This window comes from Schistocerca serialis, chromosome 7 (genome assembly GCF_023864345.2).
Source record: "Schistocerca serialis cubense isolate TAMUIC-IGC-003099 chromosome 7, iqSchSeri2.2, whole genome shotgun sequence".
Lineage (NCBI taxonomy): Eukaryota > Metazoa > Arthropoda > Insecta > Orthoptera > Acrididae > Schistocerca > Schistocerca serialis.
This window is the reverse complement of record NC_064644.1, coordinates 196,916,565-196,940,269: the sequence shown is the minus strand read 5'-3', so window position 1 is coordinate 196,940,269 and position 23,705 is coordinate 196,916,565. Positions and strand designations below refer to the sequence as shown.

General features: G+C 42.5%; 2 protein-coding genes across 3 annotated transcripts in view; one reads left to right on the top strand and one right to left on the bottom strand.

The window, feature by feature from the left end:
• Positions 1-4,122: 4,122 nt before the first annotated feature.
• On the bottom strand, positions 4,123-5,379 carry LOC126412830 (NAD(P)H-hydrate epimerase). Its single transcript, XM_050082660.1, has one exon. The coding sequence runs from the start codon at positions 5,080-5,082 to the stop codon at positions 4,315-4,317; it is 768 nt and encodes a 255-aa protein (XP_049938617.1). The 5' UTR covers positions 5,083-5,379; the 3' UTR covers positions 4,123-4,314.
• Positions 5,380-5,499: 120 nt separating this feature from the next.
• LOC126412828 (centrosomal protein of 97 kDa) overlaps positions 5,500-23,705 on the top strand; it is a 196,741-nt gene continuing 178,535 nt past the window's right edge. The window contains exons 1-3 of one of the 2 annotated variants that reach the window (XM_050082653.1): positions 5,500-5,512; positions 5,885-6,036; positions 6,112-6,270. In XM_050082653.1, coding sequence (XP_049938610.1) covers positions 5,500-5,512; positions 5,885-6,036; positions 6,112-6,270 — 324 coding nt within the window. Of the gene's footprint in view, positions 5,513-5,538; positions 6,037-6,111; positions 6,271-23,705 lie in introns of those variants that run through there. The other variant, XM_050082652.1, reaches the window with a different exon arrangement.

The following is a 23,705-nucleotide window of genomic DNA, read 5'->3' as shown; positions in this document are numbered from 1 at the left end:
GAAAACTTGGATGCTTTGTTGTGCTATCTGTCAGACAGGGGGAAGCAAATTATCATTTGTGGGGATTTCAATGTTGATTCCCTGACAGAGTGTAATAGGAAGAATGACCTTGTAGTATTACTCAATTCTTTCAATTTGAGCTCCGTCATTGATTTTCCTACTCGGATAACAAAGAACAGCAGTACATTGATTGATAACTTTTTTTATAGACCAAGATAAGTTTAAGGACATAAATGCTTATCCTGTTGAGAATGGTCTTTCAGATCATGGTGCACAGCTAGTTACAGTACAGGACATAGCTCCATGCAGTATATCAAATCAGAATTTCAAAGCAGTGCATTCAATTAACAATATAAATAGTGCAAACTTTAGGGAAAGCCTACAGTAGCTAGACTGGGATGAAGTGTATAAGGAACCCAATGCATACTTGAAATATAACTTATTTCACGATACATTTTTAAAGGTATTTGAAAATTGTTTTCCCAAGAAAATAGTTAAACATAATTCCAAGAAAACATATAAAAAACCTTGGCTAACTAAAGGAATAAGAATATCTTGCAACCGTAAAAGAAAACTGTATCTAACAGTGAGAGGGAGTACTGACCCCGAAATTGTTCAATATTATAAAAACTATTGTGTGGTACTAAGAAAAGTTATTAAAAAGTCCAGAAGCATGTGTATCATGTCTGAGATCAGTAACTCTGCTAATAAAATTAAAGCAATTTGGAATATTATTGAAAGGGAAACAGGGCAACCAAGAGCACAGGAAGACTTTAGTGCCATAAAGCTGAATGACAAGTGTACTAACAAACAATCAGAAATTGAAAATATTTCAATAATCAATTTTTAAATGTTGTGGAGAAAATAGGATCTAGATCTTCACTAGAAGAGGCAAGGCTACTAATAGAAGAGGCCATACCTGTGCAGTTTGAAACAACTGTAATTCCACCTCTCTCTCCCTCTGAAATCAGTAACATAATAAACTCACTGAAAAGTTAAAGCTCTTACGGAATTGATGGCATTTCCAGCAAGGTACTTAAAGCTTGGTCCCCACAGATAAGTAGGATTCTCAGCCTCATATGTAATAGCTCTTTGGAGCAGGGTGTTTTCCCCGATAGACTGAAATGTGTCATTGTAAATGGGGATACATCAGATGTCAACAACTACCGGCCAATCTCTCTTCTGACAGCTCTATCAAAAATTTTTGAGAAAGTAATGTATTCAAGAGTAGCCTCCCATATTTGTAAAAATAAAGTACTAACAAAATGTCAGTTTGGTTTTCAGAAAGGCTTTTCAACAGAAAGTGCTATATACGCTTTCACTGATCAAATATTAAATGCTCTGAATATCCGGACATCACACATTGGTATTTTTTGTGATCTCTCAAAGGCCTTTGATTGTGTAAATCATGTAATTCTTTTAGATAAACTAAATCATTATGGTTTGAGGGGGGCAGTGCACAAATGGTTTGATTCATACTTAACTGGAAGAATGCAGAAAGTTGAAATAAGTGGTTCATGTAATGTTAAAACAACAGCTGATTCCTCAAACTGGGGGGCTATCAAGTACTGGGTCCCACAGGGTTCGGTCTTAGGTCCTTTACTGTTCTTGATGTATATTAATGACTTACCATTCCACATTGATGAAGATGCAAAGTTAGTTCTTTTTGCTGAAGATACAAGTATAGTAATAAGATCCAAAAACCAAGAACTAAGTGATTAATTGTAAATGATGTTTTTCACAAAATTATTAAGTGGTTCTCAGCAAACGGACTCTCTTTAAATTTTGATAAAACACAGTATTTACAGTTCCGTACAGTAAATGGCACAACTCCAGTAATAAATATAGACATTGAACAGAAGTCTGTAGCTAAGGCAGAATTTTCAAAATTTTTAGGTGTGTCCATTGATGAGAGGTTAAACTGGAAGCAACACATTGATGGTCTGCTGAAACGTCTGAGTTCAGCTACGTATCCTATTAGGGTTCTTGCAAATTTTGGTGATAAGAATCTCAGTGAATTAGCTTACTATGCCTACTTTCATTCACTGCTTTCGTATGGCATCATATTCTGGGGTAATTCATCATTGAGTAGGAAAGTGTTCATTGCTCAAAAACGTGTAATCAGAATTGCTGGAGCCCACCCACGGTCATCCTGCAGACATCTATTTAAGGATCTAGGGATCCTCACAGTATATATATTCACTTATGAAATTTGTTGTTAATAATCCAACCCAGTTCAAAAGTAATAGCAGTGTGCATAGCTATAACACCAGGATAAAGGATGATCTTCACTATGCAGGGTTAAATCTGACTTTGGCACAGAAAGGGGTAAATTATGCTGCCACAAAAGTCTTTGGTCACCTACCAAACAGCTGACTGATAGCCAACTAACATTTAAAAATAAATTAAAAGAATTTCTAGATGACAACTCCTTCTACTCATTGGCTGAATTTTAAGATATAAATTAAGGGGAAAAACAACAACAACAACAACTTAAACATTAGTGTCATGCAATATTTTGTGTAATGTAATATCTTGTACAGACATCTTTTATTAACCTGACACATTCCACATCATTACGAAGTGTCATATTCATGACCTATGGAACAAGTATTAATCTAATCTAATCAAATCTAATCCAATCCAGTTTCATAGTCTCCACTATCAATGGATATCAAATGCATCACCCTGGCCTCAGATCCCCCAACTCCTGAATATGCCATGAGGTTTAAATTGTCTCCCTCTTCTATAGAAGTAGATAACCAAGATATTATGGAACTACAGATATTTCAACACATAAGTCAAACAATACTGATTCCACTCAATGCAGCCTATTCTACAAGTGCCAGCAATTCTTGAGTGGAAGAGATTTATGCAGTCTACATCTAACACATTTATGGGTGAGATAATTGCAATAACTTTCTGGTAATTCATTAATTCCATCAGTGACAACAAGAAATTTATGCAGCTTTACAACATGCTGTCAAGAATAGAAAGCTATAACATGCCACATTCACCAGCGCCACCCCCCCCCCCCCTCCCCAACTCTACACAGGTCAGTGACATCACAGTTGCCAAGTGGTCTTCATTAATGTGGGACAAGGAAAAAAAAATTAAAATATGTTTAAATTCACTGATGTCCAATACACTGACAGAGAGGATATTCTGCAATTGTTTGAGGATGAGTTTCAATGGCTACAGTTACAGTTCAATAAAAAAAAAATTCATGGGAAACATTACATGGGTGAAAAACACAAAGGATGTATTTTATGTGCACTGTAAAGTATTCAATCTTTCTCAACAACTATTACCAATGGTAGTACACATCATCATATGGCTTATGCTCATTTCCTATAGGGTCATTCCACGTGAAATGCCCTAGGGCTCCCAGCTCGACCCTCTTCAATTTTGATGAAATTTGTACAGGATGTACCTGAGGGGCCTACATGAACTTATGCAAATTTTCAGGCTCACCTGTAGCTTGGTTGAGGTGCTAGAGCCATTTTCATGAAGATCACTTTTACAGAAACTGAAAAGTCATGAAGAAATTGTTAAGTTTGGCATTCCACTATGCCTAATGTAAAAGAACTAGACTCTTGCTTCTGGGTATAGTGGTTCAACTTTGTGTGCTTTACACACAAATGTTGCAAGTAGAGTTCAGAAAGCAATGCATTTGGCATTATCTCAGTTCAAAGTGGGCAACAAATCATGTTATGAGAAATTTGCCCCATAGTTTAACAAGGCATAAGTAGTGGATAAAGTGCACTATGGACGTGGTCTTTTGCCAAACTACTGCCTGTCTGGGTGTTTAGTATATCACAAATTTTGGCCTGTCTTGTGAGTTTAATTAATGTGCTACCATCCTGTCAATTTGCTAAAAAACATAAGTGTATCAAAATATACCCACTGGGATCATCGTCTAAACTGGGACACTTTACTTGGAATGACCCTATAATAATAATCTTCAAAAGTTACAAATACAAATTCTAGACCCTACTGTAAACAGTATGGTGAAAACATTACCACAAAGTGGCCTGAACCAACAAAGAAAGATACTGTCTATAATCTATAATAGTTAATATAGCAGGTATAGAATAGTTACACATAAATCAAACTTCACTCTCATTCTGTATGTATGTCATTTAATAGCAAGTATGTAACAAATTTTTTAAAGCATTTCATAAACATACAGTAAATTCAGTTCCACTGCCAGTTTTCACACAAAAGATCAAATGTGAAAATGATGACCTTTTCTTATCTAGCATCACATTTACCCTCCAACTTGAACCCTAACAGAAAACAAGAAAACACAATTCACTCAATTTTAACACAACACTCTGTTCCCGGATATTTTGGTAAATCGAGTTGGTATTTTTTTCCTAAAGGTGGAGGAACAAATCGACCGCCGAGATAATGATATTTTCCGCAGAAATGCTGGGCGCATTTCTTCGGAGCTGTCAAGGAAATTAGAAGTTCTGGCTGTATACCGCCGTCGGACGGGCAACCAGTTTCGACATTCCAACCACTTGGGATGTCCACACTACAAATTGGTGCTTTTGTCTGCTTTAAAGTTTCTAGAACTGGCACAAACTCTGCTCTTGTGGGTGGCTTGTAGCTAAATCCAAATAATGCATCAACAACAGCTGCATATTCATCAACTGTCTTCGTAGGTGGCATGGACTCTAAGAATGGTATCGACATGGACTGGCATTGAGCCACTAAATTCTGATACAACTGTTTTTCAGTTCTCTTCGGGTAGAAGATGGACGGACAGTAACCAAAAAGTTTCAAGTGCCTTGCACAAACAAGACCATCACCGCCGTTGTTTCCGGGACCACAACAAACTAAGACGGTATTCGTCTGGATTCGTTCTAACGGATAACACTTCGCGATTGAAACGGCACAACTTAATCCCGCCAGTTCCATTAACTGGTCAACGCTAAATTTATAGTCATTAAACAGTTCTTGATCGATGTTGATTGCTTCATCTTGGCCAATAAACTTCACCATACTTCTCGACTGAATGGAATTCGCAAAACGTAAACTGATACGTGACACCAATGACACTACTTTCACATTCATTACCCCTCCAAGGAACAACAATAAAAATTCTACAACCACATTTTCGTAAAGGACGTCACACACTCCCAATCTGTACGTGTACGACTGCACAGTGCACACTGTCGTCAGTCGTCTGTCCTCTTCAGTCTTCTGTCTGATTAGTGATTACAATGCGCTTTCTGAGATGAAGATAATCTGTGCAATTCTTGTTTCTTTCAATGTACTATATGATAAGAGTATCACTTCTACCCCGTGATGAAAGTAGTTGTCATACCATGTCTAGAGTAAACGACAAGAAAACAATATACATTACTTAATAAATCACTGATTCAGAGAGCAAATTCTCCGACCAGGTCAATCGATTAATAGTTGGTCCTACTGTCACGTTTGACAGATATGCAGGAGATCTGTATTTTCTATGTACTTTGACTACGGAAAATGGCAGAGCCGGGTAAGTATGATGGATGTAAAATATAACAATAGTGTTGTGTTGTGTAAATCACAGTTTCTTTCTGTTAATGGATTTGCGTGTGCGTAATTGGAACGATACCTTTATAATTAAGTCTGCCCTTGACATTTTAAGGAGAGTTAGCTTAGTTTACACCACTGACAGGTTGAATCGGGAACGAAGTGACATTGTTTAATTTATAATCTATCTTCACGTTACGTACTTTAAGGGCATGATTAAAGAAAAAAAGATGCCCATTAGAAATTTTGAACCATTTTCATTTACGTCTTCGATTCTTTACAGTTTTGTTATTAGCCATTTATTTTGCCGTGTCAATGTACTTTGTTGAAATCCTGCATGTTATGTATGTTTCAGAAGCACAAAATACCCTCGATCTGTCGAACAAAGGTTTGAAGAAAATTCCTAAAGCTCAAAGTCAGGATTCTCAAAGAGTTACAGAACTGATTTTGGACAGAAATGAACTGCAAAAATGGGACAACATTGATTCATACCATGCAGTGACGAGGGTGAGGTAGCTGCTGGAGATTTATTTCGCCAACTTTCAGTATACGATGTTTCTTATTTTGTTGTTTCTCTTTCAGCTATCAGCATCATACAATCAGTTTCTTCGGATGTATAGTGTTGGTCGTTTGCATCATTTGTGTTGGCTGGATCTGTCGCACAATGGGATTCTGACTATTGAAGGACTTAAAGATTTACTTCATTTAAGGTGGTTGTGTTTAGCGAGCAATAACATTAAGGTAAGTTGAAGACGATCAGTTCTCTCTACTTATGTTACTCAGTCATTTATCGTATATCAACAATACCAAATTCTCATGCCTGAGGGCTGAACGCTTTTGACTCTAGTTTCTCTTAACCACCAGTGTTTGTGGAGAGGAGGAGGTGGAGGGTTGGGGAACAGTCATAATAGCATTAATAGAAATAGTTTTTAATTAAGTTGTAATGCTTCAGTGACAGCATCATCCCTCAGTTGAGTGCCTAGGTTCTGTATGTTTGTTTTGTGAGAAACAGTCACAGGGGGATCTGACTGATAAAAATTTCGTTAAACAGAAATCTTTTCTCTTGTTGCTACTGATAAATGATACAAAGAACAATATGAATTATGGTAGACAGCTACTCAGCACATAGATGAAGCAGTGAGTGGCAGGCCAGCATGTTTGAAAGTAGACTAAGCTGCTTGACAAAGTCCTCCTTCAGATTTAGTAGAAAAACACATGCAAATGCATGCGCACCTCTGTCATGTACAGACACTACAGTTGGTCCTCAACGCGCGCGCGCGCGCGCGCGCGCGCGCGTGTGTGTGTGTGTGTGTGTGTGTGTGTGTGTGTGTGTGTGTCTTTTTGATAAGATAAAAAGAATCTGCATGGCTTTGACGGGTTAGTCTACGTTTGTGTGTCTTTAAATGTGCCTGTCTACTGCTCAGTGCCACTTCTGTGTGGTAAGTAGCAATCTCTCCTAATTGGTATTGTTGTGATTCTCTTCTGGATTTTCCATTGTTTCATATGAAGACTTACAATGTCGTAGAGGACTTTGGCTAGCATATTGAGTGCCTTAATTTCTCTGTCACACTGGATGCATAATGGATAACAAAGATTGTAGGATGAAAAAGAGTAGATTAATACATTTTTGGTTTTTTTAAATTTATATTTAAGATAATGTAAAAGTAACATATTGGTAGTTTACTCTTCACCAAACAAAATTCGCGGTAAGCTTTATGGAGAAATTTCCATAGTTTTCTGTGTTACATTCCACAGTTGATGCTGATCAGCTTTTTAGTGAACCAGGTGACCAAATTTTCAGTCAAATGAATGTGACAGAAATGTACTTAAGTTGCACTTTTTCTTTCCATCTCGCCATTAATAAGTGTAAGACTTTGGCTGTAGGTTTTACACTGAAGCATTCCAGACTGCTCTGTCAATTCACAATCAGACTGTCACTTTTTAACCTAATCTAGATCTTGGGCTATTTTTCAGACCAGTATCACCATAGCTAAGATTTCTTAGCCACGTTCATCAGGTCAGTTGAATCTACCAATACCAAATGTTTACTGTGCCTCAGAATGCAACGATAATGCGTTTTATGACATCATACATACACGAAAAGGAAGAGAACAGGACTCGGACAAAAATTGATTATTTATTTATTTGTTTTTATTCATTTATTTATTTTTTGTGTGTATTAAGTTTTTGGAATGTAAGTAGTGACAGACTGCCCTGTAGCCTGGAAGGTGATAGACTGATTGTGAGCAGCCAGAGCTAGTGAAAATGAAGTCCCAAAGCATAAGCATATGTTGCTGGGTCCCTCTGTACCTTCTAAATGCTTACGAATTTATTACACTTTAATTGGTTTTTAGAGAGCTCGCACCATGGTGTCATACCCCAGGGGGTCCACATCTCTTTTCTGGATACGAGCGTGGTGAACACGGGACATCGAGCTTGCGCAACTCTCTTTCCTTTCTGGGCTGCATAACTTCCCGTCCCACATCCCTCCCTGTCCCCGATCCTTCCCCCCCTCCCCGCCCCTTCCTTTCTCTTCCATCCCTCTTGTTTTGTGCCTACATCCCGAGATAGACACTTATGACTGTAAAATGTGGATTTTCTTCTTTTCTCTCTATACTGGAAAGTCTCTGTCCTCACTTCGTTCTTCTCTTTTCCTTGATTCTTCTCTTACCCTTCATCTCCACTGCGGCGTTTGAGACCTCCTCTCTTCTTTACTTTTCTTTGTTCCTCCCTTTCTCTTTCTTTCCTCCCTGTGTGAGTCTGATGGCTGACCCACACGTTCCCTTACATAGCCGGTGACGGGGTAACGCATAATTTCCCGCCCCTGGTAGACAAGTAGGACACCTACGTACCCCCTGGTAAAGGCTAGGCCCAGGGAGGGGTGATTACCCATGCTGGTACCTTTCGAACATGCTGATTGGTCCCTCAGTTTGTTTCTCAGGAGGTGTGACCTGAGGTGTGGACCATCACCTAATGGGGGAGTGCCCTCAGAGTGGCCAGTGGCCCCCCCACTTGGAAGGAACACGCCATCGGGGACATCGGTAATCATGGGGGATACTTTTGTAATAGTTTCCTGTACTTCTACAACTGTTGCCCACAAGAGAAAGTTAGATCAGTCTCAGCCACAGACAATTCTTCCATCAGTGCCAAAGTTCCTAGTTGTTTCTCGGTCTGACAAAGGTCAAGACTTCACCACATTCAATAGCTTTCATTTTTCAGAGAGGTGTCACCGCAATTGCAGGCTCTGTCAACTCTTGTTCGTGGTTACGAAATGGCAGCTTGTTGTTAGAAACAGACAGTGCCCTCCAGGCACAAACATTGCTTCAAACTACACTGCTACACAACTTCCCTGTCTGGTAGGGAGTGCCCCGTACATTAAACTCATCGCGTGGGGTGGTTTATACAAGGTCACTCGATGGATTATCCAGTGAGAACATTCAAAATTACCTGTCTGATCAGGGCGTAACTGCCGTACATCGTATAGTGAAACATGTTGAAAAAGAATTGGTACTCTCTTCTCGATGTTTGACAGAGTTCAGCTTCCATCTAACATTAAAGCGGGATATGAGATCATTTCAGTTTGCCCATACATCCCCAACCCTACTCGTTGCTACCGGTGTCAGTGGTTTAATCAACCAGACAGTCTTGTTCCAATACGGCCAAATGTGTTACATGTGTCAGGGATGCCCATGAGGGTGATTGTCCACCTCCATCCCCTCATTGCATCAACTGTATGGGTGACCACGCTGCTTCCTCTAGAGATTGCCCTATCTTTGAGGATGAGTGAATTATTCAGGAAATCCAAGTGAAGGAAAAGGAGTCTACCTTGGCTGCTCGTAAGTTATTTGTCAGCAGAAAGTCCATTGTGCTCCCAGCTGGTAAATGTAGCACTGTCCTCTCCTCTCCTCGACCTACTAACAAGGTAGCCATGCAGACTTGCAGTCTCACTTTTAGCGCCACAGTTGTCAGGTCTGCCAGCCCAAACATCACCCGTTCAACCTCCTCACTATCACCTGCTCACTCTAAGGCTCAACCTTTATCGGCTCATGCTAAATCACGGGCCCCAAAATCGGACGCCCAGACATCCAAAAAAAGAGCCTATTCGCGAAGATTTTTTTACATACCCAGACCTCACAACCATTGACTCCTCCCAGTTCTCTCAATGTCCTGCTCGCAAGAAGGCTCATAAGGAAAACAGTTCTCCTCTTCCGCCATGGTGTGTCTCTTCTGCAGCGCCACCCAGCGGTAACCGCCCGCGGGTATCTTCCTTGTCGCCGAGGCACACTGCTGGCTGCCGATCAATGAGCCGATCACTGCTGGCAGGAGCTGCCCCTGAAATACCTATGGATCAGGATCTTCTGCCTTTGGCTGAATGCAGTTCCACGCCATTGGCCGCCGTCTCTCAGTGGTCATTGAGTTGACGGCAATCGTGGTGAGATTTTTCCCTTTTCTGTCCACCCTATGTCAATTATCCATCGGAATATCTGTGGAATTCGCTCCAATGGAGATGATTTGTTGATCCTCTTACAACCCTACTCCCAGATCGTCTTCTGTCTTCAGGAAACAAAGCTACGTCCCCCACGATTGTTTTGTTTTCTCTCATTTCCAATCAGTCCGGTTTGATCTCCCCTCTGTGTATGGCACTCCGGCACACGGGAGACTTATGATTCTTCTCCATTATACTAGCCATTATCACCCAGTCCCCTTAAACAGTTCCTTCCAAGCTGTCGCTGTATTTAATTCCCTCTCTGGATTCACCTTCTCTCTTTGTACTGTATACATTCCATCATCCACACAAATGGCAAGAGCCGATCTCCTTCACCTACTTGGTCAGCTCCCACACCCCTATGTGCTGGTTGAAGACTTCAATGCCGCTTTGGTGATCTCCGTGTCCTTGTCCGAGAGGCTCCCACTTGATTTTCCTCTTCCAGCAAGCGGATCTTGTTTGCCGTAACACTGGGGAACCTACATTTTTGTCTGCCTCCACGTCAGCCTTCTCTCTTTTGGACTTTTCAGTTAGTAGTGTTCATCTAGCTTGGCACTTTGAATGGTGAGCTCTTGCTGATACACACTCGTGACCATTTTACTTGTGTCCTTCGATTACAGCCACAACCGCCATCTATGCGCCCAAGACGCTGGAAGTTTTTCCAAGCCGATTCGACACTTTTCTCCTCTATAGCAACATTTGATGACCGACCATTTCCTAGCATCAACAATCAGGTCACTCAAGTTACAGAAGTTAATCTTATAGCCACGGAACATTCAATACCCCGTACCTCCCATTTGCCCCAGCGCCCCCCAGTTTCTTGGTGGAACAAGGCGTGCTTTGATGCAGTGCGCGAGCGGAGAAGTGCTCCTCGCGTTTTTGCCACCATCCTACGTTGGCTAACTGTATCTGCTATAAGCAGTTACATGCATAATGCCGTTGCATCATCTGCGATAGCGAGAGGGCAAGCTGGGACTTCTGTACCAGCTCCTTTTAACACCTTCACTCCCTCATCTGTAGTTTGGAGTCGAATTCAAAGGTTATCCGGCACATCTAGTTTCTTCCTGATCTCTGGGCTAACTGTTACATAAGATACCTTAATGGACCAGTTAGCAATTTCTAAATCATTGGGTCAACATTGTGCAGAGATTTTGAGCTCTTCAGATTACCCGCCAGCCTTTCTCCTGAAGAAACGAGCAGTAGAAGTGCAACCTCTTGCTTTCTCCTCTCAGTATCACAAAAGCTATAATACTATTTTTTTCTGTGCAGGAACTCCAATGCACACTCTCTTCTTCTCATTCATCCATCCCAGGACCGTATGGCATCCACCTCCAAATGTTGCTGCATTTGTCATACCATAGTCTGCATTACGTCCTTCGCCTTTATAATCGAATTTGGACTGACAGTACCTTTCCCAGAAGATGGCGGGAAGCTATCATCATTCCTGTTCCGAAACCTGAAAGGACAAACATCTCCCATCTAGCCTTCACCCCATCTCTCTCAAGAGTAGTGTGTGTAAGGTTTTGGAGTGGATGGTAAATTGCTGTTTAGGCTGGTGGCTGGAGTCCCGAAACCTTTTAACACCTGTCCAATGCAGTTTCCAAATGTATCGTTCCACAGTTAACCGTCTTGTTGCTCTCTGCGTGATCATATCATGAACAGTTTTCTCAGGAAACGCCAAATTGCTATATTTTTTGATCCGGAGCGGGCATACCTGTTGGAGGAGAGGCGTCCTCCGCACACTGTTCTCTTTGGGCTTTCGAGGTCGTCTATCCCTTTTCATTCGTGAATTTGACAGAGCGCACATTTAAGTTGTGGGTGAACACTACTATCTCCCATACTTTCTCCCAAGACAACGGGGTGCCACAGGGCTCCGTGCTAAGTGTTGTACAGTTTGCCATCACTGTAAGTCCAATTGCGGACTGTCTCCTTCCCGACGTCTTGGGCTCCCTCTTTGTCGGCGATTTTACAATCTACTACAGCCCTCAATCTACTCGGCCTTCTTGAACGACATCTTCAAGAATGCCTCAATTGCCTCCACTCATGTAGCATCGAAACCGGCTTCTGATTTTCTCCCAGTAAGACCGTCTGTGTAAATTTTTGGCATCATACCAAGTGTTATCCACCTTCCATATATCTAGGCCCTGTCGACCTTCTCTTCACGGACGTTGCCAAATTCTTGGGACACAGGAAACTGTGTTGGTCTTCCCATGTTTCATATCTTCCGGCTCGCATTCTGCCTTCCCTCAACACCTTCCGTGTTCTGAGTGGTACGTCCAGGGGAGTGGACTGAGTGGTCCTCCTTCACCTGTACCACGCCTTAGTGCACTCAAAATTTGACTATGGAAGCATAGTGTACTCCTCTGCACGGCTGTCTATTCTTCAGTGTCTCGACTCTGGCACCAGCCCCATGGAGAGCCTTTATGCTGAGACTGCTGAACCTCTGCTGTCCAATTGGCGAGCTGTCCTTCTGAGTCGTTACGCTAGTTATCTGTTATGCATGCCTGCTCATCCGACCCATGCCTTTTTTTTCGACGCCTCCTTGGATATAGGGTATGCTGGCTGCCCTTCCTCTCTACTACCACCGGGAGTCTGTTTCTGTCAACTACTACATTCCCTTTCCTTCCAATCTTGGCTTCGCCCCCAGACCTGCCGTCTCCGTGACCTTTGCCAGCTTCCTGAGGATAATAAACCCCCCCCCCCCTATAGTTTTTCATTGGGCATTTCCGGATCTATGCGCACAAATGGAGGATGCCATATTTATTTACACTGACGGCTCAAAGACACCGCTATTAGCATTCGGCTTCCCAACCACTGTTCTCCAGGCTGTCCAATACACCCATCGCTATAAGCTGATACAGTATATTATATGCTTGGATTTGCTCAGCTCTCTTCTCAGCCTCCAAGCTCTATATCCCATCCATCTTCTGGTCCACCGGATTCAGGACTGCCTTCTCGTACTCCACTTGGGAGGCGTCTCTGTGGCATTCCTCTGGCTCCCAGGGCATGTTGGTGTCCACGGAAACGAGGCAGCCGATACAGCAGTAAAGGCTGCAGCCTTCTCCCTTCTCCCTTGGCCCGCTGTTCGCATGGTTCCCTTTGCCAGTCTACAGAGCGTTTTATGTTGTCATGTTGCTCTTTTATGGCACACACATTGGTCTGCACTTCCTGATAATAAATTACATTATGTCAGACCTCTTCCCTATGCTTGGACCTCTTCCTCTTGGCCTTGTCGTTGGGAGGCGGTAATTTTAACTGGACTCCGGATAGGGCATTATCTTTTTAGCCATTGACATCTTTTAAGTGGTGATCATCGCCCACTTTTTCCCCACTGCTCTCAACCGTCGATGGTGAGACACCTTTTGCTTCAGTGCCCTATTTCAATCTGCTACACACCCGTCTACAGCTGTCACCTGATATGTCTTCCCTTTTAGCAGATGATATGTTCTCAGCCGATCGCGTCCTTGAGTTTATCAGTGTCAGTGCGATGACATCAGTCATTTGAAGCTCTTTTTCGGGAAAACCAACCCACCTTCAATAGCAGTTTTCTAGGATTTCCTTCCTTTTTAGTTTCCCTCCTCCCTGAGTTTCGCTTGCATTGCTGCTCGTTTGAAATTCGGCTTTTACCCTTCACTACGCCACAGAATAGGCGCTTATGACCATAGCAGTTTTGCACCCTAAAACCATTTGAACAAATCATGGTTTCAGCCACAAGAAGTAACTTGTAGGAAATGCTATCTCCTAAATAGGAAACATAGGTAGTTCGTGAAGATGTGGTCTTGAACTTTAGTGTAAAAGTTGCAACACCAGGGGGGATTGTGTGCCAGGAATCTCTCAGTGCTCTGTCCTTTGTTTTCTGTTTGGTTTACATTAATAAAATTAATACTGTAATATTTTGCAGATGATAATTTTTTTTGTTGATCTCACATAATTATTTATTGCCAAAGTACCAGAGTGGGTTTATTGTTAATACTCTTCCAGCCAACCTCAGCAGGAAGCCTCTAAATTTTACACATCCAAAAAGGATTCAGGGGAAATTTGGGATAAATTCTAGTGCCCGATTCCACTCGTCGGCTTTGAGGAATGATGTCATACGTAAGGCAAAGACACTATGTATAGGCAGTCTATGAAAGCAACGTATCATACTCAAAAACAAACGAATGTAGCATATGATAAAATTACAATCACATTCATGCCGTTTTTTACTTAGTCATGAATTATATCCAAACAAACTGTAGATAATGAAAATAATTAAGAACAAGAATTAAAAACAAACTTTCAAGTCTCATAAGAAGTATTCTCGTTATTTACATGAGTAGAAAAGCATGAGAACCTTTAACTTGTATTACTGTAAAGCACATGGTGAAGTCATACTGTTATAAAATAGCATTAACTTTACTATTAATTTCTGAATCTAATGGGAGAAGCCCAGAAAAGTTGGGGTTTTGGGCTGGGAGAAACTAAAATGTAACAGAAAAACGGGAAAATGAAGTGAATGACAGCAAATACGAAACAGTAGCATCAGATGTGGAGAAATAGTCACACTATATTCTAAAATAAAAGCCAGTACATGACTAACGAATATCTACAAGAAATAAAGTATGTTGGAATAGATAACTAGAATTAACCAACGTAGATAAATTCCAGTTACAGACTCCATCTGCTCCGTGATTCGTGTGTAAATTATTTTTGCAGTTGTATGCACTCAAACTTAAAGCATTTCTACATTTGTAATTGCTCTCTAAAGCTTCTGTGGTGTATAACAAAAAATTGTATTGGTAACTAGAGGGTGAGTCAAATGAAAACATTAAATATTTTTTAAAATATTATTTATTGGCAGAAGTGGTACAAAGCTGTATTACTTTTCAACACAATCTCCCCCATGCTCAATGTAAGTCCTCCAGCGCTTACAAAGTGCATAAATTCCTTTAGAAAAAAATTAATTTGGTGGCCCACGCAACCACTCGTGCACGGCGTGGCGTACCTCTTCATCAGAATGGAACTTGTTTCTTTCTTCCCATTGCATCTTTGAGTGGTCCACACGTATAGAAATCATTGGGGCAAGGTCTGGTGAGTATGTTGGATGAGGAGGACACTCAAAATGCAGGTGTGTGATTGTTGCAACTGTTGTACGGGCAATGTGCGGCCTTGCATTATCATGTTGCAAAAGGACACCTGCTGACAGCAATCCACGTCGCTTTGATTTGATTGCAGGCTGCAGATCTGTGTGCGATGCAGTGGTGACAGTGGTCCCTCTAGGCATGTAATGCTCCAAAATGACGCCTTTTTCATCCCAAAACAGAGTCAGCATAACCTTCCCTGCTGATGGTTCTGTTCGAAACTTCTTTGGTTTTGGTGATGAGGATGATGAGGAATGGCACCATTCCCTGCTCACTCTCTTCTTTCCGGTTGTGTGGAACTGAACTCAGGTGTCGTCCCCAGTAATGATTCTTGCAAGGAAGCCATCACCATCTCATTCAAAGTGCCGAAGAAGTTCTCTCATTTCAGGAGTCAGCTGCTGTGGCACCCCTCTTGCAGATACTTTGTGAAACTGGAGCGCATCATGCAGAATGTGGTGTGCTGACCCATGACTAATCTGTAAACATGCTGCAATGTCATTCAGTGTCACTTGGCGGTTTTCCTTCACTATGGCTTCAACTGCTGCAATGTTCTGTGGAGTCACAACTCATTGTGGCTGACCTGGTCGAGGAGCATCTTCCACTGAAGTTCACAAATAAGTCACACCATTTGTGAACATCCTGCTCCATTTGTGGACTTGCTGCTGTGAAAAACATGCATCACCCTACTGTACCGTCATTCATCGATGAATTTCAATAGGTTTCACACCTTCACTACACGAAACCTAATGACAGAACGCTGTTCTTCCCTGATGCAAATCGCAAGTGGGTTGGTCATCTTTACACTGATATTGCGACGGTGTGTGTGCATCTGCACTATGCTGCCACCTACAGGCCATTCTGCATGCTGTTTGTAGCACGCTTACCAACTTACAGGATAACGGCGCAAAATTTCTATTTGTTATTACAAATTTAAGGTTTTCATTTGACTCACCCTCATGGGTCACTTCTACTTACTGATTCCAAAATTAGTAACTTTTTTTGCAGTAGTTAAGAGAGAAATTACAAGTGCAGAAATCATATTAGCTTACATTTTAGTGAAAAAATGATATAATTAATGAATCATCGAATGGCTGGAATCTGTAAAATCATCAAATGGCTGGAATTGGTAACTAGAATTGACCTTTATAGGTGGTATTGCAGCTTTTAGACAAAATTTCAAGACCACTGCTTCACGAACTACCTTTGTTTTCTATTTAGGAGATAGAATTTCGTATAAGTTACTTCTTGAGGCTGACACCATGAGCTGCTTTTTTTTATGGTAATAGGGTGAAAAACTGCTACAGTCATAAGAACCCATTCTGTGGCTTAGTGAAGGGTAAAAAACCAAATTTCAAATGAGCAGCAATGTGAGCAAAACTCGAAGAGGAGGGAAACTAAAAATGGAAGGAAATCTTAGAAAACTGCTATTGACCTACATAGGAGGTCAATTCTAATTATTGATTCCAACTACTCGATGATTTGTAATTTTGAACATATTTGCAGTAAATCTGTGGACTATGTTTTGTAGGATTTCTAGATTTCTTATTGATCTCCGAACTACTACGAAAAACAGATTAATATGTAGGTACAGCTTCCAAATTTTTCTCTTTCTCATATTAGTGAAGAGCGTAATACCGTATGTACAAATGCTGTAACACATTAGTGCACACACTTGTTATTTTATGGTCTAAATAATGAACCATGGAGTGATTGGAATCGGTAACTAAGAAATTAATCACATGAACTGTGTTTGTAATTTTATTGTATGCTACATTTGTTTGTTTACGATTATGATCAGTTGCTTTCGAAAATTGCCTCTATGTAGCGTCTCTGCCATTAGTATGACATCATTGCTCAAAGCCGATAAGTGGTAATGGACACTAGAATTGATCGGAAATTAGTATTTTAACAAATCGTTCACATGAGAGAATTGTATAAACACACTTGTGTGATGATTGAACAGACTCTCATAGGGATGACAGTAATTAGCATCATTGGGGTAGAGAAACAACTGAAAGAGTTGGAAAGAAATAAGTTGTCTGGTCTGTGTGGAATCACCATTCGGTTACAGAGCACCCTGTGACATTGGCCCTTGTTTGCATTTATTGAAAATCTCCCACCTGTTGCTAAGTCCCAAGCAACTGGAAAAAAGTGCAGGTGACTCCTATATATAAGAAGGGTTAAAGCCTAGATCAGAGCCAGTAGTAGTCATGATTGTGCTTATCTACTGCTTATAGGTTGGCAACAATTCAGTTTTGGTAGCCAGTGGGATGGTTATTTGACATCACTAATTAGAGACTAGAACAGAGGCAATGTGTTTCTAGTGCCAAAATTGAAGTCATTGTCTTGTTTGCCATTTTTCAGCGTATTAGTGAGTTTCGAGAGAAATATTTTGTGTTTGACAGGGAGTACTATAAAGGACAAATTTAAGTGATTTAGTTCAGCACTGCAAGATCTTCCATTGGTGCATGTCTCATGGATTAATTGCAGAGACACGAAAATGTATCACATGTGGCAGTAAATTGAATTAGTCTCAAAAGTTTTTGTGGGTGGAATTATCTGGAAGTGTGGCAAAATCTGCCATTGTCAGTAAATGGAGCAATATTTTTTAATTCAGTGATGGGAGAAGGCAGATGGTTCATTTTTTATTACTAAGAAATTCACATGTTCAGTTTATTAATAAACATTGACCCACTGCCTTCTCCCATGATTTAATTAAAATACATTGATCCACTTACCCAGTGTGCTCGAACAGTCCGATTCAATAGCAACAAATACCAGAGAAATATTTCACTGCTTTTCCAGATATGGGTTGCAACGCTGTCCTTGGTTTGCAGATACTAGCACAGTTTAAATAGCTTTGATTCAAACAAGGAGCAATGAAATTTATAAGCCTCATTTACACCAGTCTCACCTTTTCTTCTGAATGTATTGCTTTGAAATATGTCATCTGCCTCCTGCTCTCTCATTGGTTGCATAGTGTAAACAGCTTATACATCGTTTTTTGTTCCCATCACACCTCATGGCAATCACTGACAATGTTGCTGCATGAAACACGTAAGTACGCCACTGGCACTATTCTACACTCATGCTCATAGATTAAGGATAATTGCAGAATGTGGTGCCACACAATGTGGCACTACACAAAACTGTCGCTAATAGCATAGGCACATAGGGAACACACACGACACAGATCTGTAAGTCCACGGTATTGGTGATAAGTTGAGAAAACCGTCCTGAAGCACATGCTACAAAATGCCACTGTTTCCTGCGCACGTACCCCGACATCAATATGGGATATGATCACCATGCACATGTACACAGGAGACACAACGGGTTGGCAGACTCTGGATCAGGTGGTCAAGCAGCTGCTGGGTATAGCCTCCCATTCTTGCACCAGTGCCTGTTGGAGCTCCTGAAGTGTCCTAGGGGTTTGAAGATGTGCAGTGATACGTCGAGCGAGAGCATCCCAGACATGTTCGATGGGGTTTAGGTCTGGAGAACAGGGAGGCCACTCCATTCGTCTGATATCTTCTGTTTCAAGGTACTCCTCCACGATGGCCGCTCGGTGGGGCTGTGCATTGTCATCCATCAGGAGGAAGGTGGGACCCATTGCACCACTGAAAAGGCAGACATACTGGTGCAAAATGACGTCCCGTTACACCTGACCTTTGACAGTTCCTCTGTCAAAGACATGCAGGGGTGTACGTGCACCAATCACAATCCCACTCCACATCATCAAACCACGAGCTCATACACGTCCCTTTCAAGGACATTAAGGGGTTGATATCTAGTTCCTGGGTCATGCCAGATGAAAACCCGGCGAGAATCACTGTTCAGACCATACCTGAACTTGTCCATGAACATAACCTGAGACCACTGTTCCAATGACCATGTACTGTGTTCTTGACACCAGGCTTTACGGGCTCTCCTGTGACCAGGGGTCAGTGGAATGCACCTTGCAGGTCTCAGCGTGAATAAATCGTGGCTGTTCAGTCAGTCGTCTGCAGACTGTGTGACTGGAGACAACTGTTCCAGTGGCTGCAGTAAGGTCCCGAGCAAGGCTACCTGCAGTTCTCCGTGGCCGTCTGCAGGCACTGATGGTGAGATATCGGTCTTCTTGTAGCATTGTACACTGTGGACATCCTGTACTGTAGTGCCTGGGCACATTTCCTGTCTGCTGGAATCATTGCCATAATCTTGAGATCACACTTTGTGGCACACGGAGGGCCCCTGCTAGGACCTGCTGTGTTTGACCAGCCTCCAGTCGCCCAAGTATTCTACCCCTAATAACAGCATCAGTATGTGTTCTTTGAGCCATTTTCAACATACAGTCACCATTAGCTTGTCTGAAAATGTCTGCACACTTATTCGCTGCATTGTACTCTGACATGCACCAACAGACCTCTGTGTTTGTGGACTGCTGGCAGCGCCACCGTGCAATGACCGCAGGTCAGATGCGCTGCATGGTCATACCCCGAGGTGATTTAAACCCACAAACTGCTCACCAGAGCGTTGTTTCCCCATGTATCAGCAATATCCTTAATTTATGAGCATGAATGTAGACTTCTACCTATAAGAAGGGTAAAAGGAAGGACCCACAAAATCGCAGACCAGTGTCCTTAACAAGTTTGCTGCAGAATTCTTGAACATATTCACAGGTCAAAAATAATTAATTTCATTGAGATCAAGAACCTTAAAATGTGCACAGAGCGGCACAGTTTTAGAAAGCATTGTTAGTACAAAACTCAGCTTGCTCTCTTCTCGCGTGATATGCTGTGAACTGTGGATGAAGGCCAACAGACTGACTCCAATTTCTAGATTTCCAAAAAGCCTTTGACGTGGTACCCTACTGTAGACTGTTAACAAAGGTATGGGCACATAGAATACATTCCCAGATATGTGGTGGCTCGATCCAAGTATGTTGTCCTTGATAGTGACTGTTCATCAGACACAAGGGTATCATCAGGAGTGCTCCAGGGAAGTATGATAGGACCAATATTACTTTCTATATACACAAATGATCTTACAGAGAGAGTGAGCAGCAATCTGCAGTTGTTTGCTGATTGTGGTGTGGTGTACAGGAATGAGTCCTCATTGAGTGACTGAGACAAAATTTCTAATTGGTGTGATGAATGGCAGCTAGCTCGAAATGTATAAAAATGTAAGTTAATACAGATGAGTAGGAAAAGCAAACCCATAACGTTCAGACACATTGTTAGTTGTGTTGTGCTCGACACAGTCTCATCATTTGAATATCTGGGTGTAACGTAGTTACGTAGATTTTTTCGATGTAATGCTTATTGGTGCTCTTCATGGGTTTGCCGCCTGATTTCATCGTCCTAACAACACGATATTTCAATGGTCCAACTGGCCACCATCTTCAGGTGATACTACAGGTGCACAACCACACCAGATCTGCGATAACATCAGATTCAGTGGCTCCTTTATACCCTGGGAACAATCTGCCATCCATGCGCAAGAAGCGAAAGGGCTGCCTCCTGTGAAGTGAAGAATTACAGTGCACCGGCACTATAAACTAACAAAACCAATGAATCAATAATTAAGATGCAGTTGAAACCAGGCAGTTGTTGTTGTTGGTTTTTCTTTTGTGTGTGTGTGTGTGTGTGTGTGTGTGTGTGTGTGTGTGTGTGTGTGTGTGTGTGTGTGAGAGAGAGAGAGAGAGAGAGAGAGAGAGAGAGAATGTGATGCCACATCGTGCTTCTACTAATAATGTCATCGGATAATCTTATTTTGATGGATTCCTCAAGTACACAACCCAGTAACGGAAAGTTACATCACTAATTTGTGTCTCTTTAAATGACATATTACACTCTTCGTTGAGCCAACGTTCAGTGATGGCAAATTTTTCAGGCTGGGTCAAATATGAGTGACGCTGATGTTCCACACATCGGTCATGAACAGTGCAAATAGTCTGTCCAGTATCATTGTGGAAAAGCTTACATCGGACAGACTATTTGCACGGTTCATGAACTATGTGTGGAACATACATGGCATACACGTTCGCTCCAACCTGAAAAATCTACCACCGCTGAACATTGTCTCAATGAAGGGCGTAAAATGTCATTTAAAGAGATTTAAATTGTTGTCCAAGCTTCTAGTTAGTGGAATTATGCACTAAAGGAATCCATTGAAATAAGATTATCTGACGACATTATCAATAGAGATGAGTTTTTGTTTAAGCAATATATAGCATCCTATTAGCAGATATAAAATGACAATGGTCTGGTTTTAAACTGGCTGCAGCTTAATTTGCGATTAATCACTTTTGTTTCTATTACTGGCGGTGCTGCAGTTCTTTCACTTCTCGCGCACATGCAGCAGTCTGCTCCTGGGGTATAAAGGGGCCACCGTATCTTATGTTCCATCAGTTTTGGTGTGATTGTACACCTGCAGTCTCACCTGAAGATAGGATCCAGTTGGACTGTCAAAATACTGTCATCAGGACGATGAAATCCAACTGCATACCATGAAGAGCATCAACAATCTTCTGAGCATGATGTTGCTAAGCAGTGTGAAGTAGAATGAGCATGTGAGGATTTTGGTAGGGAAGGTGAATGGTCGACTTTGGTTAGTTGGAAGAATTTTTGGAAACTCTGTGGTTCATCTGTAAAGGAGACTGAACATAGGATGCTAGTGCAACCTTTTCTTGTGTACTGCTAGACTGTTTGGGATATCCACCAGGTCAAATTAAAGGAAGACATCAAAGCTGTTCAGAGGCGGGCTGCTAGATTTGTTACTCGTAGTTTTGAACAACACACAGGTACTGTGGAGGTATTTGGGAACTTGAACGGGAGTCATTGGAGAGAAGGCGACATTCTTTTTGAGGAACTCTATTGAGAAAATTAATGGAACTGGCATTTTGAAGCTGACTGCAGAACAATTCTACTGCCACCAACATGTATGTTGCGTAAGGATAACAAAGAGAAGATACGAGAAATTGTGACTCATACTGAGATATATAAGTAATTGTTTTTGCCTTACTGCTTGCCTGCGAGTGCACCAGGAAAGGAAGTTAATATAGTGGTGCAGGAACCCCATGCAACATATGGTGGCTTGCAGAATATACACTCCTGGAACTGGAAAACAGAACACATTGACACCGGTGTGTCAGACCCACCATACTTGCTCCGGACACTGCGAGAGGGCTGTACAAGCAATGATCACACGCACGGCACAGCGGACACACCAGGAACCGCGGTGTTGGCCGTCGAATGGCGCTAGCTGCGCAGCATTTGTGCACCGCCGCCGTCAGTGTCAGCCAGTTTGCCGTGGCATACGGAGCTCCATCGCAGACTTTAACACTGGTAGCATGCCGCGACAGCGTGGACGTGAACCGTATGTGCAGTTGACGGACTTTGAGCGAGGGCGTATAGTGGGCATGCGGGAGGCCGGGTGGACGTACCGCCGAATTGCTCAACACATGGGGCGTGAGGTCTCCACAGTACATCGATGTTGTCGCCAGTGGTCGGCGGAAGGTGCACGTGCCCGTCGACCTGGGACCGGACCGCAGCGACGCACGGATGCACGCCAAGACCGTAGGATCCTACGCAGTGCCGTAGGGGACCGCACTGCCACTTCCCAGCAAATTAGGGACACTGTTGCTCCTGGGGTATCGGCGAGGACCATTCGCAACCGTCTCCATGAAGCTGGGCTACGGTCCCGCACACAGTTAGGCCGTCTTCCGCTCACGCCCCAACATCGTGCAGCCCGCCTCCAGTGGTGTCGCGACAGGCGTGAATGGAGGGACGAATGGAGACGTGTCGTCTTCAGCGATGAGAGTCGCTTCTGCCTTGGTGCCAATGATGGTCGTATGCGTGTTTGGCGCCGTGCAGGTGAGCGCCACAATCAGGACTGCATACGACTGAGGCACACAGGGCCAACACCCGGCATCATGGTGTGGGGAGCGATCTCCTACACTGGCCGTACACCACTGGTGATCGTCGAGGGGACACTGAATAGTGCACGGTACATCCAAACCGTCATCGAACCCATCGTTCTACCATTCCTAGACAGGCAAGGGAACTTGCTGTTCCAACAGGGCAATGCACGTCCGCATGTATCCCGTGCCACCCAACGTGCTCCAGAAGGTGTAAGTCAACTACCCTGGCCAGCAAGATCTCCGGATCTGTCCTCCATTGAGCATGTTTGGGACTGGATGAAGCGTCGTCTCACGCGGTCTGCACATCCAGCACGAACGCTGGTCCAACTGAGGCGCCAGGTGGAAATGGCATGGCAAGCCGTTCCACAGGACTTCATCCAGCATCTCTACGATCGTCTCCATGGGAGAATAGCAGCCTGCATTGCTGCGAAAGGTGGATATACACTGTACTAGTGCTGACATTGTGCATGCTCTGTTGCCTGTGTCTATGTGCCTGTGGTTCTGTCAGTGTGATCATGTGATGTATCTGACCCCAGGAATGTGTCAATAAAGTTTCCCCTTCCTGGGACAATGAATTCACGGTGTTCTTATTTCAATTTCCAGGAGTGTATATGTAGATGTAGGTAAAGATGAAACAGCTATATAAAGTATCACAGAAAAGTGAACT